Source organism: Centroberyx affinis, unplaced genomic scaffold (assembly GCF_046629955.1).
Source record: "Centroberyx affinis isolate AG114_WGS23_722 - 3 ecotype Tasmania unplaced genomic scaffold, CSIRO-AGI_Caff_v1 ptg001536l_1, whole genome shotgun sequence".
Classification (NCBI taxonomy): Eukaryota; Metazoa; Chordata; class Actinopteri; order Beryciformes; family Berycidae; genus Centroberyx; species Centroberyx affinis.
The window spans coordinates 11,458-28,069 of record NW_027279992.1 but is presented as its reverse complement, the minus strand read 5'-3'; the positions used below and the strand labels follow the sequence as shown (position 1 = coordinate 28,069).

Genomic DNA, 16,612 nt, shown 5'->3' with positions numbered 1-16,612 from the left:
AGGACACGACTAGCTCCTGGATGTTTGGTTTGTTTGGTTTGCTGTAAAACATGAAGTCAGATGTTTCATCACTGTTGCCATGGCGATGTTATGGCGGACGTTGTTCCGTATGGCACTGGTGTGTTCAGCTGTGTGTCTGTACTGCCCTCTCCTGGGGGGTCCAGGGGTGAACCATGACTGTGTCTCATCTCTGCTTTTTTTTTTTTTTTTTTTTATAAATTATTGCCAAAATGACACGAAAATTATTAAATTAATTTTGACAAATCAATCCGACGGACTGCATCCTGTGCTTCAGTGTAAACCACATGAAAAAAATAATAATTCTGAGGGCCTTTAAACTGACTTTTAGGTTGTTAGTTTTCTGTCTTTCTTTCTTTCTTTCTTTCTTTCTTTCTTTCCTTCTTCTTTTATTTCTTCTGTTGTTTTATCCTTATATATAGAGATCCAATGTATCCGATACCAAGTAATACCAAAACTTTACTATACTTTTCTATAATCTATGAATGAATGATCCATTTTTCATGCTCTGATGGGGTATGATCTCCTGATTTTGTATGTCTTATTATTTGATATTTATTTTTTTTGTTTTGTTTTGTTAAATGTTTTGTCTAATTATGTTTATATTGTATTTTTGTCGTTAAGGACCCCCTTGAAAACGAGATGGTACATCTCAAGGGGTTATTCCTAATAAAGAATTTCCATAAAACTAGGATATCAATACCAAAACTTTTCATCATTAAAAGCCAGAGGTGGGGACTCGAGTCACATGACTTGGACTCAAGTCACAGTTTTAATTGCTTGGGACTTGACTTGGGTTCTGGTGACTTGGGACTTGACTCTGACTTGTACTCTGATGACTTGAAAAGGTTTCTAAAGTCTTGACTTGAGATCTTGTGTTTGTGTAAATGACTCAGATTTAAAGTGATGAGATTTGTTCCAGCGGACGACTGAATTTAAATTCTGTTTTCTGAATTTGTATGGAATGATTGAATTTATTGAAGTTGAAACTGATTCTAGAAATCAAACTCATGATGCTCTTACCAAGTTTTTATCCTATTAAAACCATATTGCATTGAAAAGTCCTAGATATTTAGTTTTCTTTAAGATATTAAATTGATACTGGACTCTTGATTTGTTCTGACTTGACTTGCTGTTCTACATTTAGACTTGAGACTTGACATTAATGACGTGGACTTGACTTGCCTCGTGGTCTACATTTAGACTTGAGACTTGAGCCTCAAGCCTTGAGACTGATTAGGGACTAGTTTTCTGTTCAAAGCATAATGGTGAAAGTGGTTTGTATACCCCTAGAAGAGGGCGTGGCTCAGGCTAAATGCCGGTGGTGGTGGTGGGGGGGGGTCTAACCGTCTCCTTCCGTGTTTCCGGGTTTAGCCCCTCCTCTCGCCTGTCAGACAGCGCAGAGGGCTTGCACCGCCCCGAGCAGCGGACTGGTCACATGATAAAAACCTGACTACCCACCGCAGGTCAGTGGAAACTCAGGGAGACACGGGAGCGTTACCTGGACGTTACAGCTAGATTTACAGGTAAGGAGGTTCTTCTTCAGGTCCGAGCTGCAGACTAGAACACAGAGGCGAGGCATTAGAAACCTGCGAGTCCATCGTTCGGCAAACTGGAAAATTCAGATGTCCCATTGAGCCATTTCCTGTTGATTAGCCCTTTAAGGTCGAGATGGTTTATTTCCGTCTAGAATGAAGCTGCAGGGTTTAACAGTGAAAGTTTAGTAGCGTCTACGTCTGCTTATGTTTTGACATCTGCAGCTGTTTATGCATCGATAAAATATGGAATAATGCATTTAGCCCGCTGCTTGGTGTAAAACGGAGATGTTGATGTTTAAGTCGCGTCCAGAGATCAGATACAAACCTCTGAAAACATAATTAACACATTTTTCACTATCAGTATGAAGCAGTCTGCAGTTCGGCATACATTTAACACACCGAGCAACTTATTACGGGTTCCTTTTATATTTCTTCTTCTTCTTCTTCTTCTGCTTCTTCTTCTTCTGTCTTCTCTCAAATTGCCAAAACTGAAAATTGAGACGGTAAATGACAGACTTGAACGATGCATATAATCATTTATTGAGCCAACGTTTCATGTGATAGAGACATGTGATAGATGATGATTGACTTGACCCCAGTTGGCCTCATGGGGGCGCTAACACTAAAGGTCTAAACTGTAATCCCAGTCTAACAGACCAAACTCCCACACCGTTTTGTCAGTTGCATATGGAAACCCATTTCCGCCAGTGTGATGAAAAAAAAGAGATCCTGTAAGTCATTATAATGAGAAACTTTCTCAAAATAATGCCTTAGTATCTCAAAATAATGAGGAACTTTCTCAAAATAATGCCTTAGTATCTCAAAATAATGAGGAACTTTCTCAAAATAATGCCTTAGTATCTCAAAATAATGAGGAACTTTCTCAAAATAATGCCTTAGTATCTCAAAATAATGAGGAACTTTCTCAAAATAATGAGAAACTAAGATACTAATGACTTAGTATCTTTGAGATACTAAGTCATTATTTTGAGATACTAAGTCATTATTTTGAGAAAGTTTCTCATTATTTTGAGGTACTAAGTCATTATTTTGATACTAAGTCATTATTTTGAGAAAGTTTCATTTTGAGAAAGTTTCTCATTATTTTGAGATACTAAGTCATTATTTTGAGAAAGTTTCTCATAATGATTTACAGGATCTCTTTTTTTCATCACACTAGTGGAAATGGGCTTCCATAGTTGCTCTACTGAAGTCCGCCATGATGGAATTTTTTGCTAATTTGCATATTTTCCCCTGAGGCCTTTTCAGTTTTTCACCTGTCAACCGCAAATTTGTTCCACATCCGAAAGAGACGTTGATACATCGATATTGTACAAACAACAGAGGTGTGACCAAGTCAACTCTGCTCGAGTCCCAAGTCAGTCTCAATTCTTGAGGCACAAGTCTCAAGTCTAAATGTAGAACACCAAGTCAAGTCAGAACAACTGAAGAGTCCAGAATCAATTTAATATCTTAAAGAAAACTAAATATCTAGGACTTTTCAATGCAATATGGTTTTAATAGGATAAAAACTTGGTAAGAGCATCATGAGTTTGATTTCTAGAATCAGTTTCAACTTCAATAAATTCAATCATTCCATACAAATTCAGAAAACAGAATTTAAATTCAGTCGTCTGCTGGAACAAATCTCATCACTTTCAATCTGAGTCATTTACATAAACACAAGATCTCAAGTCAAGACTTTAGAAACCTTTTCAAGTCATCAGAGTACAAGTCAGAGTCAAGTCCCAAGTCACCAGAACCCAAGTCAAGTCAAGTCTAAATGTAGATTACCAAGTCAAGTCAGAACAACTGAAGAGTCCAGTATCAATCTAATATCTTAAAGAAAACTAAATATCCAGGACATTTCAATGCAAATGTAGTTTTTACTTAAAATGTGAAAATTGTGAAAAAATTCACAGGTTCAAAGTGCTTTTGTTTATTTTTCACATGTGAACATTGTTTTATTTTTACACATTTTCACCTACCATTACATATGACAGTATTTGACATGTAAAAACCGAATTTGACATGCAAAGAGACAATTCATAGGTAAAAATGTCATGGGGAAATTCTGCATGTTCACATATGAAAAATCAACATGTGTCCAAAAAGCACATGTGCAGTGAATTCACGTGGTTTTTCACATGGAAATAAGTCTTGGACTCTCTTGTGTTTTATCCTCGATTGTTTTTGTTATATTGTATCTATGTAACTTGTTTTAAAATGATCAAATAAATCAAATCGAATCAAATGTGATTTTTTTTTGTATGGGAATAAGTAAAATAAAATAAAATAAAATAACCGGCTTTTGTGCAAATAGAACTCACATTGATTTCCGTGTTATTTGTTTGAGAGGAGCGATGTCTGTGGAGAAGCTGGAGGAGTACAGAGAGCGGATCCGGACGGAGCTGGACCGGGTCGTGGACTTCTGGCTGAAACACTCTCATGACACACAACACGGGTACGGAGCCGAGCGGCCGTGACACTTTCAGAGTCAATGCAGTGTGTGTGTGTGTGTGTGGGGGCGGTTGTCGCAGTGACTTTAAATCTCTGTGTGTCCCCTTCCAGAGGCTTCTTCACCTGCATCGGGAGGGAGGGGAAGGTGTACGATGAGCTGAAGTACGTCTGGCTGCAGGGACGACAGGTGAGTCCGTCCAGCCAGGTGCAGATCTGGGGCCAGTCGGGTCGGATCAGATCTGGAGCCAGTCGGGCCGGGTCAGATCAGATCAGATCTGGAGCCGGTCGGGTCAGATCAGATCTGGAGCCGGTCGGGTCAGAGCAGATCTGGAGCCAGAGCCAGTCAGATCAGATCAGATCTGGAGCCGGTCGGGTCAGAGCAGATCTGGAGCCAGTCGGGTCAGACACGTCGAGCAGATTTAGAGTCATTCAACCAGCTACAGTGCAGTGTGTAGAGGAAGGAAATGACGTTCCTTCAGGACCACAATGCAACAGCACAATACAAGACTACACTACACAATATTTAGACTAGACTACATTTACACTACATTTAGACTAGACTACATTTACACTACATTTAGACTAGACTACATTTAGACAACATTTAGACTAGACTACATTTAGACTACACTACATTTAGACTGCATTTAGACTAGACTACATTTAGACTAGACTACATTTAGACTGCATTTAGACTAGACTACATTTACACTACATTTAGACTAGACTACATTTACACTACATTTAGACTAGACTACATTTACAGTAGACTACATTTAGACTACATTTAGATTAGACTACATTTACAGTAGACTACATTTAGACTAAACTACATTTACAGTAGACTATATTTACACTACATTTAGACTAGACTACATTTACAGTAGACTACATTTAGATTACATTTAGACTATATTTAAACTACGTTCAAACTAAATGTAGTGTAAATGTAGTCTGAATGTAAACTACATTTAGACTACATGAAACTACATTTAGTGCAATTAGACATGATAACAGTGTAAACACAATATAATAAATACCCTAGTACAGTATATAAAGTGCAGGTTATGTGTTAGTAGGTAAAAAGTCTAACAATATGCATGAGTATAAAATCTAAATATAGATATAAAGTGTAAAAGCAAGCAGCCCAGAGTTGAGTTTCTGTCATCAGATGTGGTTTTACATCCAGGCTTGTGTTTCCTGCAGGTTTGGATGTACTGTCGCCTCTACCGAACCATGGAGCGCTTCCACAGGCCCGAGATCCTCCAAGCTGCAAAAGCTGGTGTGTGTGTGTGTGTGTGTGTGTGTATCCTGTTGAACTTGTTGAACTGGAACAAACTGTCAGGTTGAGGTTTAAGTCTCTTGGTCCTTGCAGCAGATGGTTCGTTTTCCCTTGTTGACTCAGGTGATTAATGTTAGTCATGATCAACGTTTGCCCCGTTTTCCCAGAATTATTCCTCATTAAGGCACAGTAACGTACGAAAACATCTGTTAACGGAAAAATCCACCTCAAAACACTTTAACACTTTAACACCCTCTGGTCTAAATCATCTGTTTTATGCTAAAAATCATAATATATAGACAATTTGTCACCTTTAAAACACTTAAAAAAAAAATGTTATTGGTGATGTACTTTTCACTCCTGGCTCCATCCAGTAGTTATAGTATTTTTCTTTGTGGTGGATAACGAAAATTAAAGAAAAACATATGGGTTCACTCACAATGTGCATCTAAAAGTGGGAGTATTTGTTGTGTTCTTTTATCTTCCTATTTTACTTGATGTGATTCTTTTAATGCAGTGCATTTTGCTTGTTCTTTTATATGAATTTTATCTTTTTATCTGTCTTTATCTGCCTTTTTATTGATGTAAAGCACTTTGAGCTGCATGTTGTGTATGAAAGGTGCTATACAAATAAAGGTTATTCTTATAACCGGCCAATCGTAGACGAGGTGACGTCGCCTCCAGATGTTTCCAGCAGCTCCAGTGGAGTTTGATATGAGAAAATGTTTCAGGATGTGAAACCTCAGCGGTAAACGTCAGGTTTTGGTGTCAGTCCCTCAGAATCAAAGAGCGAGGGCTTCTTTCTAGAGCCTTTACTGTGTAGTCAGAGTTCAGTCAGTGGTGAAAACTGGTGAAAATATAATCCCAAAGGCAACACAGCTGATAAAATAGCTGCACCTGGCTTGTATTGATACATGTATTGATGAGCTAATGTTTTCCTATGGCGGTTGTATTCCAGGAGGAGCGTTCCTCAGGAAGTTCGCTCGTGTTCCCAGCGGCGATGGCGGCAGCTCATGGAAGTGCGCCTTCTGTCTGACGAGGGACGGGAAGGCGGTGAAGGTGCAGAGGACGATCTTCAGCGAGTGTTTCTACATCCTGGCCCTGAACGAACTGAGCCGGGTCACCGGAGACACCGACATGCAGGTACAAATAAACATGGAGTGAACGATACCAAGAAGATCACACTGACAGTTTGGGACAAATCGATGTGAGTTCTCAGATTCATCTCAGAGTTTGAGTCAGAATTCTGAGTTTTAAAGTCAGAATTCTGAGTTTTAAAGTCAGAATTCTGAAGGTTAAAAAGTCAGAATTATGACTAAAAGTCAGAATTTCAGAGTTTTAAAAAAAGTCAGAATTTCAGAGTTTTAAAAAATAAGAAGTCTGAGTTTTAAAAAGTCAGAATCATGAGTTTTAAAAAGTCAGAATTCTGAGTTTTAAAAAGTCAGAATTCTGAGTTTTCAAAAAGTCAGAATTATGACTTAAAGAACTCAAAAATCTGAGTTTAAAAAAAAAAGTCAGAATTCAGAGTTTTAAAAAAAAAGTCAGAATTCAGAGTTTTAAAAAAAAGTCAGAATTCTGAGTTTTAAAAAGTCAGAATTCTGAGTTCTGTATTCTCAGAATCCTGAATTTGTTCTCAAAATTCTGAACTTCATCTCAGAACTCATACATTTTTCACACGTGGCTCTAATCCTTTTCCACACCAGTTTCATTCAGTTGCTTTAACTTTGGGGGAAATAGCCTTCCATGAATATTAGGAGTGATCTACGAGTAACAAACGACTTCGTAATGTGCATCTTGCAGTATTTTAGAGCTGCATGAGAAACTGAGTTGGATCTCAGGAACAGATATCTCCTCTAGCTCTTGCCTGTTGCCTCCCTCTGGTTCCTACACAGGCAGATCAAACCTGCAGGTTAGGGTTATGTTGTTTTATGTTGCATGCGTTGGATTTCTGCTACTTTTATGCTGATAATACATAAACCACACCAGATGTTGAAGCTGTGTAGCCGCAGTAAAAGTAGTTCTATGATTTTGCAAACTTACTGTGTTCCCCAAAATTGTCGACAGCAGCACTTACTAAAACTTTTTTACCTTCACTGTGAAGAAACTGACAATCACATTTTGCAAAGTTGCTTCAAAACTGTAATATCAGGCTGTAAACTTTTCCATTTTAAAAGATTAGACTAGTGGTGGAAAAAGTACTAAAATACTAGTGGTGGGAAAAAGTACTTAAAATCCTTTTACCAGTGGTGGAAAAAGTACTAAAATCCTTTACCAGTGGTGGGAAAAAGTACTTAAAATCCTTTTACCAGTGGTGGAAAAAGTACTTAAAATCCTTTACTAGTGGTGGAAATAGTACTAAAATCCTTTATCAGTGGTGGAATAAGTACTAAAATCCTTTACTAGTGGTGGAAATAGTACTAAAATCCTTTACCAGTGATGGAAAAAGTACTAAAATCCTTTACTAGTGGTGGAATAAGTACTAAAATCCTTTACCAGTGGTGGAAAAAGTACTTAAAATCCTTTGCTAGTGGTGGAATAAGTACTAAAATCCTTTACCAGTGATGGAAATAGTACTAAAATCCTTTACCAGTGGTGGAAAAAGTACTTAAAATCCTTTGCTAGTGGTGGAATAAGTACTGAAATCCTTTACCAGTGGTGGAAATAGTACTAAAATCCTTTACCAGTGGTGGAAAAAGTACTAAAATCCTTTGCTAGTGGTGGAATAAGTACTAAAATCCTTTACCAGTGGTGGAAAAAGTACTAAAATCCTTTGCTAGTGGTGGAAAAAGTACTTAAAATCCTTTACTAGTGGTACTTTTACGCTGATAATACATAAACCACACCAGATGTTGAAGCTGTGTAGCCGCAGTAAAAGTAGTTCTATGATTTTGCAAACTTACTGTGTTCCCCAAAATTGTCTTGCAGCACTTACTAAAACTTTTTTACCTTCACTGTGAACGAGAAACTGACAATCACATTTTGCAAAGTTGCTTCAAAAACTGTAATATCAGGCTGTAAACTTTTCCATTTTAAAAAGATGTTTTGTTCAGGAATCTGGTTTCTGCGTGTAAACAAGCGGAAAGATAACACTTCTGGATCTCTACGTGTCTTGTGTGTTTTCCTCTCCAAAATAAACCTTTCAACTGTTTCTCTGCGGTTCTGTTAGGCCCCGCCTCCTGTCAATCAGCCCAGTCAAGCCAGCTACAGTCTGTAACGTGAAACGGAAATTAAAGCCAGATTTAAACTGCTGCTCTCTTCTCTACTGGGAGGAACTCGTAAAAACAACTAAAAAAATGTCAAATATCTGCTAACGTGATAAAAGCTGAAATTGGAGTCCATCCTCTGTCCCGGCAGGCGGAGGCGGAGCAGATGATGGAGCAGCTGGTCGTCTGGGTTCGGGTCGACCCGTCGGGCCTCGGCCGGCCCCCGATGCCCGGAGACCCTCCCGCCGACGCCATGGCCGTTCCCATGATGCTCCTGTGTCTGGCGCAGCAGCTGAGCGAGGGCCGGGGCCGGGAGGCGGAGCGGAAGTACGAGGAGCTGGGAGCCTGGTGCGTCCAGCGGATCCTGCAGCACCTCCAGGTACCCCGAACCCTCTCTGTACCACAGCTACAACCACAGACCGGGTTCCTCCGCTGTACATTTCACAGCATTAAACTCATAAACTCTAGATTAAAGACTAAAGGTGATGGAGACTTAACAGTAAAGACACCTACAATTTTGGAACGATTTACCTGAGGAGAAATGTTCATCTGACTCTGTATCTTCTCTCAAGAGCCACCTGAGAACTCGCTTGACTTTATATTCTACATCTGGACTACACTTGGGACTTGACTTGAGACTTGTGCCTCAGGACTAGAGCCTTGTGACTTGTGTGTCTCCTGCTGCAGAGAGGAGGCACGGCGGTGTTGGAGAGCGTCTCGCTGGACGGGGCGGAGCTGCCGGGCTGCCAGGGCCGCCTGCAGAACCCAGGTGAGTCCGTCCAAATAATCTTAAAGTAAATTTAATAAACAAAATAAATAAAAAGAGATTTGTACGTAATGTAAACTGATACAGCAGTATGATGTGATCCATAAAGGCCTTCCTACACTCTACGAACCAGTAATCCCTTAAAATAACCTTAGATTTTTCATTAGTTTACATTAATTCACCCCTTGATTGATTGATTGATTGATTTTATTTGACAGTTTCATTTTAAAAAACACAGGCTCTGCCAAGGCATTGAGTGTATACATAAAAGGAAAAAGTCAGGATAACACAATAAAGCCCAGAGGCCTATTTCCATTGTGGTCCCTTTGGAACCACATTCATGCAAAATCCCCTTAAAATTAATAATTAATGGAGGAGACCCTATCAAAACTTGTTTTAGACCAAGACAATGTTTATTGTAATATCTAACAATTTGATCATATTTAGTTGTTCGATTTTGGTTCTCCCAATTGACAGATTCAATCGAGACTTGACTTGCTGCATGAAGAAAAGACTTGAGACTTGACTTGACTTGGGTTCTGGTGACTTGGGACTTCACTCTGACTTGTGCTCTGATGACTTGAAAAGGTTTCTAAAGTCTTGACTTGAGATCTTGTGTTTGTGTAAATGACTTAGATTGAGATTTCTTCCAGCAGACGACTGAATTTAAATTCTGTTTTCTGAATTTGTATGGAATGATTGAATTTATTGAAGTTGAAACCGATTCTAGAAATCAAACTCATGATGCTCTTACCAGGTTTTTATCCTATTAAAACCATATTATCCTAGATATTTAGTTTTCTTTAAGATATTAAATTGATACTGGACTCTTGATTTGTTCTGACTTGACTTGCTGTTCTACATTTAGACTTGAGACTTGACATTAATGACTTGGACTTGACTTGGACTTGACTTGGTAATCTACATTTAGACTTGGGACTTGACTTGAGACTTCTGCCTCAAGACTTGAGACTCGAGCGAAGCTGAATTGGTCGACTAATTGTGTGTTTCTGATTCTTTTTCTGTTGATGGGGTCTCCTCCATTAATAACTCCTTTAATTAATTTTAAGGGGATTTTGCATGAGTCAAGGGGTGAATTCGGGTAAATGTAAGGTTATTTTAAGGAAATGGATGGAAAATTAGCTAACAAGGTAAAAAAAAAAGTCATTTTTTCTTTCATTGTTGACTTGTTGCATGAAGAGAAGACTTGAGACTTGACTTGGGTTCTGGTGACTTGGGACTTGACTCTGACTTGTACTCTGATGACTTGAAAAGGTTTCTAAAGTCTTGACTTGAGATCTTGTGTTTGTGTAAATGACTTAGATTGAAAGTGATGAGATTTGTTCCAGCGGACGACTGAATTTAAATTCTGTTTTCTGAATTTGTATGGAATGATTGAATTTATTGAAGTTGAAACTGATTCTAGAAATCAAACTCATGATGCTCTTACCAAGTTTTTATCCTATTAAAACCATATTGCATTGAAAAGTCCTAGATATTTAGTTTTCCTTAAGGTATTAAATTGATACTGGACTCTTGATTTGTTCTGACTTGACTTGCTGTTCTACATTTAGACTTGGGACTTGACTTGAGACTGACATGGGACTCGAGCGAAATTGACTTGGTCTCACCTCTGATCATTTCTCTCCTTCCTCCATGTCGTTTGCAGGTCATGCGCTGGAGGCCGGGTGGTTCCTGCTGCAGCACGCTGCGGCACGTGGGGACCAGCAGCTGCAGCGCACCGCCGTCGACAAATTCATGGAGCTTCCCTTCCAGCAGGGCTGGGACCAGCAGCACGGAGGACTGTTCTACTTCCTGGATGTGGACGGTTTCTGTCCCACTCAGGTACATCAGGCTGTCTGCTGCGTTTTGACAGAAGAAGAGGACAAGAGAGAAGAAGAGATATTGTTATTTCACCCTGAATCTAAAACCATATTCACTTGTATGATTATTACGCTTTTCCAGTGTTGGAAAGTGGTGGAAAAAGTACTTAAAATCCTTTACCAGTGGTGGAAAAAGTACTAAAATCCTTTACCAGTGGTGGAAAAAGTACTTAAAATCCTTTACCAGTGGTGGAAAAAGTACTAAAATCCTTTACCAGTGGTGGGAAAAAGTACTTAAAATCCTTTACTAGTGGTGGAAAAAGTACTAAAATACTAGTGGTGGAAAAAGTACTTAAAATCCTTTACCAGTGGTGGAAAAAGTACTTAAAATCCTTTACTAGTGGTGGAAATAATACTAAAATACTAGTGGTGTAAAAAGTACTTAAAATCCTTTTATTAGTGGTGTAAAAATTACTTAAAATACTTTACTAGTGGTGGAAAAAGTACTTAAAACCCTTTACTAGTGGTGGAAAAAGTAGTAAAATCCTTTACTAGTGGTGGAAATAATACTAAAATACTAGTGGTGGAAAAACTACTTAAAATCCTTTTACCAGTGGTGTAAAAAGTACTTAAAATCCTTTACTAGTGGAGGAAAAAGTACTAAAACCCTTTACTAGTGGTGGAAAAAAGTACTTAAATCCTTTACCACTAGTGGAAAAAGTACTAAAATCCTTGACCAGTGGTGGAAAAAGTACTAAAATCCTTGACCAGTGGTGGAAAAATTACTTACAATCCTTTTACCAGTAGTGCAAAAAGTACTAAAATCCCTTACTAGTGGTGGAAAAAAGTACTAAAATCCTTTACTAGAGGTGGAAAAAGTACTAAAATCCTTTACCAGTGGTGGAAAAAGTACTTACAATCCTTTTACCAGTAGTGGAAAAAGAACTAGAATGTCCTGCTCCAGTAGCAGTACTGTTACTTTGCTAATATTTTACTTAAGTAGAAGTCAAAGTACTGGTGTAAAAATCTCCTTCAGTAAAGTAAAAAGTGTCTGTTTTTTTTCTTTCTTTTATTTTTTTTAATCAAAGCTATGATACTGATGCTGGTGTTTGTACTTGCTGTTATTGTGTGTGTGTGTGTGTGTGTGAGCAGTTGGAGTGGAGTATGAAGCTGTGGTGGCCGCACTGCGAGGCTCTGGTTGCCTTCCTGATGGCCTACAGCCGGCTGAAGGAGCCGCAGCTGCTGGACAGATTCACTCAGGTTTACCAGTACAGCTTCAGCCATGTGAGAAAACCCTTAACTTTATCCCTTAATGTCTCTTTACATAAACATTAATTATCCATTAAAAATAACATGGCTTTAAAAAAGTAAGGTTAGTATCATGGGTTTATAAGGGATTTATTCATGGGTTGGTTCACAGAGACTCTAGAAATTAAGGGAGTTTTCATGTCTTTTGTGCAGGTTTACAGGTTATTAATGAGTTATTAAGGGAAGGTTGCTGTCTCCCTGAACTTTACATTAAATTATAAAGTAAGGAGTCAAAAATTAAGGGGAGTTTAAGGATGTTTTGATGGGGTCTCCTCCATTAATAACTCCTTTAATTAATTTTAAGGGGATTTTGCATGAGTCAAGGGGTGGATTCATGTAAATGTAAGGTTATTTTAAGGAAATGGATGGAAAATTAGCTAACAAGGTAAAAAAAAGAAGTCATTTTTTGTTTCATTGTTGACTTGATACATGAAGAGACGACTTGAGACTTGACTTTGACTTGTACTCTGATGACTTGAAAAGGTTTCTAAAGTCTTGACTTGAGATCTTGTGTTTGTGTAAATGACTCAGATTGAAAGTGATGAGATTTGTTCCAGCAGACGACTGAATTTAAATTCTGTTTTCTGAATTTGTATGGAATGATTGAATTTATTGAAGTTGAAACTGATTCTAGAAATCAAACTCATGATGCTCTTACCAAGTTTTTATCCTATTAAAACCATATTGCATTGAAAAGTCCTAGATATTTAGTTTTCTTTAAGATATTAAATTGATACTGGACTCTTGATTTGTTCTGACTTGACTTGCTGTTCTACATTTAGACTTGGGACTTGACTTGAGACTTGTGCCTCAAGACTTGAGACTGACTTGGGACTCGAGCGAAGCTGACTTCGTCGACTAATTGTGCGTTTCTGATTCTGTGCAGTTTTCTGATGCAGAGAGCGGCGAGTGGTTCGGCTATTTGACACAAGAAGGGAAAGTGGCTCTGGATTTCAAAGGCGGCCCGTTCAAAGGTCGGAACAAAACAAAACAAAAAAACCCCCCTCAAAAACACAACCGCAAAATTAAAATTCAAAAATCAACTGTCACACACTTTGAAGACGACTAGCTTTCTCTTCCTTCCTGCCTCCTTCAGGTTTCTTCCACGTTCCTCGCTGCCTGTACATGTGCGAGCGGATCCTGGACGACCTGCTGGAGAAGAAGGACCGCTAACCTTTCCGACATGGCCGCCGTCTTCACGGGACGTCGTCCCGATTCGTCGGTTCCCTGTCGTAGGAGAGGAGGAGGGAAGGAAGGAAGGAAAGACGCGGAAGAACGGGGATAAAGGAAGAGTTTCCACATCCAAAATCATCCAAAATCAGTTTCATTTATGGATTTAAAATCAGCCGTAAAGGAACAGCTGCCGTCATTCCTCTATTTTCAGACGCAGACTTGATTGTATTACCGTGAAAATAACCGAGAATTTAGATTTTTATCGTCTTGGACTGCCGACACAGTGTTCACCGCCTGTGTCGACAGAAAATTCCCATTTCTCCGACTTGTACTCACCACTAGGAGGCAGACGTTAACGCTTTTTTTCCCCCCAGTCGGCAGCTCATATTTCCGATAAATCCAATATGACGTGAACGCAGCGGGTGTTTGACTATTCAAGTCTCAGTAATCAGGTTCCTGAAGCAAAGTTGCACTGTTTTACTAAATAGAATTGCCATGAAATCTTGCTTGATTAATTGAAAACGAATCACTTTTTATATCAAAATGTGCCTTCTGTGTCCGCCTGGAGTCTCGACTTTTTACGCTTTATATCGTTTTCGTTCCAGTTTGCCATCGCCGCTGTAGCAAATCACACAAGCCGTTTTAGACTAGATGATGTTTTTTACATGCAGATGAATAGAACGTTTATTGTAAAGCGGTGAGGTTTGCTTTGTGGGTAAAAGAGACCAAGACTGAGAAAATGATCATTAATGTTGTTTATTCGTCTTCATCGTATTCGTCTCATTCCACTATGATGATGTTTTCTGGTTGTTTCTTTGAGTCTCTGTGTGTCAATTCAGATCATTTTGCAGTGGTTCTCAATCTGGGGGTCGGGACCCACCAGAGGGGTCGCGAGATGATGTATGGGACAGGGAAAATATATATGTTTACGTATATAATACTACTACTACTACAATTTTATTATGTCTATTTTGTGCGATCTTTCTCTTATTTTTTCTTGTTTTTTTTTTTGAATTACTGACCAGTGTGCAGCCACTGCCTCTGATCTGAATGAATCAAATGAAACAAACTGAAAAGGGAAAATCATTTTCGGGTCGGAGGAGAAGAGGCTGCGCTTCGGCAAAAAACTAGGGGATCGCCGGGATTTTATTGATACCGATACCATCATCGATCCTGTTGATCGGTACCAATACTTACCGATACTCCATACTTACCCCCAAAAATGAGATGGACACTGTTTTGAAAATGTGACTTGCACTCCTACAGAGTAATCGCTGGCATCATTGTATAATTTACTGTGAATTATTATTTGTCAACTTAAGATCTTTGCTTATAAAATGCAACATCTTTCATGTTATAATCGATTGTATTTTTAACCCCTCGCACCCCGACTTTCCCCTTAATTTCCCCCTTAAATAGCTTCAAAGTTAGAATTGTTATTTTCTGTATTGTACGACAACGTCACATAATATTCTGTATCTGCTCCATCGCATAAAATTGAGAAAATTTAGATGTCTTGAGCTTCATTTTCTCCACATTTCCCTGTAGTTCAGCCTGACATGTTTGGTGTCTTTGGAAACCTTGGGATCTGGACTAGAATTTAAAATAAAGTCCTGTGGGTTTGATTGAAGCTTGGTAGTGAAACGTGTGACGGGACCAGGAGGAGAGTTTCTGCTCATCTCCTGCTGGGGTTATGATTGACAGGAGGCGGGGCCTAACGGAGCCACAGAAGAGAACGATAGCTACTGGTTGAAGAAAGAAAAGGAAAGGAAAAAAATGAATGTCACAGAAGCAGGAAGCAGAAGTAAAACTGATCTAAAAATAAATGTCTTCAGGGTGACGTTCAGCTGGAGGAGGTTTTGGTTTGGAGTTTTTCCCCACTGAAACCTCAGAGGAGATCACAGGTTCAGAGGAGAAGAAGAAGAAGAACAGAGTAACGATGATGATGAAGGTTTACCTGCTGTGTGAGTTAGCGAGCCGACTGGGTTACTGTGTTCGCTTTGTTTCTGTCACACACACACACACACACACACACAGATAATATGCGAGTCACTTCATCAGTTATCACCTGGAAAAATCTGGGAAATGAATTTGCTAATTTCCAGCTCTGAAAAAGTCTTTAAAGAGATTTTACTTCTGTCTTGACTTGATATTTCATTCTGTTTTAAAGTTCCAGTAGAATAAATAAAGTTCAGCTGCAGAGTGACAGCAGACCTAATTACTACTTCTCAATTAAAGTTGGCTTTATTGGCATTATGAGAAAAAGTTGTGTTGCCAAAGCATTCAGTGTGAAACATCATGCGTCAATATTACTACAACTACATACTATATAATCATTGTAATATTGCAGTATATAGAGAACATATATACATACTTACATACATACAGTCTTTACATAACAATCAACACAACAGAGTAAACCAAAGTTATTTTTTTCAGTTGAAACCATTTCTGACACACAGCAGGTTTCTCTTCCTCTCCAAGTGACGCTTTGTTTTCTGGAAACTTCGAAATTAGCCGCTCCCTTCGAGGAGATTATCACGAAATTGCGGACCCGGAAAACAAAGCGTTACCGGGAGTGTTTGTTCTGGATAAAGGCCAGAGAAATCCGCTGTCTAAAGTTATTGAAATAAAGTATTCTTTTTGCGTATTTAGGACGTTCAAATAAGAGTGGAACAGCCTCTGACCTTATGCTGCCTGCCACTTTCTACGCTGATTTGGGAAAGACTGTTTCAGCGATGTCTGTTAGCAAAGACTAACTTTTCTTCTCCAAAAAAAAAACAAAAAAACGTAGGCGTTAGTTTATAGCATTTAAGGCGCTAAATTAAGTTAAAGGAACCTGTTTGATGATGCTATGGTTTGCTAACATGCTAATGTTGACTAGAAGAGCTAGCGAGAGAACAGTCTGTGATAAAGCTACGTTAGCCTCGTCGCTAACGTTAGCTTCCAGTTTAGTTCTGACACTTTGCTAACAGACTCATCTGCAGTGTGACAGACTTTACAGCCAGGTCTTTACACACCAAGAGTAATTCACGCAATTT

The 16,612-nt window shown here is 38.9% G+C and overlaps 1 protein-coding gene across 2 annotated transcripts; it reads left to right on the top strand.

The window, feature by feature from the left end:
- Positions 1–1,480: 1,480 nt before the first annotated feature.
- On the top strand, positions 1,481–15,058 carry renbp (renin binding protein). 2 transcript variants are annotated; one of them, XM_071527446.1, is made up of 11 exons: positions 1,481–1,544; positions 3,915–4,020; positions 4,128–4,203; positions 5,223–5,298; positions 6,257–6,441; positions 8,653–8,880; positions 9,189–9,270; positions 10,937–11,112; positions 12,243–12,374; positions 13,285–13,372; positions 13,495–15,058. In XM_071527446.1, the coding sequence occupies exons 2-11, from the start codon at positions 3,920–3,922 to the stop codon at positions 13,569–13,571; spliced, it is 1,221 nt and encodes a 406-aa protein (XP_071383547.1). In that variant the 5' UTR covers positions 1,481–1,544; positions 3,915–3,919; the 3' UTR covers positions 13,572–15,058. The 2 variants fall into 2 exon arrangements, with proteins under 2 accessions (XP_071383547.1, XP_071383548.1); XM_071527447.1 differs by having other exon boundaries at positions 1,499–1,544; positions 3,918–4,020.
- The last annotated feature ends 1,554 nt before the right edge of the window (positions 15,059–16,612 follow it).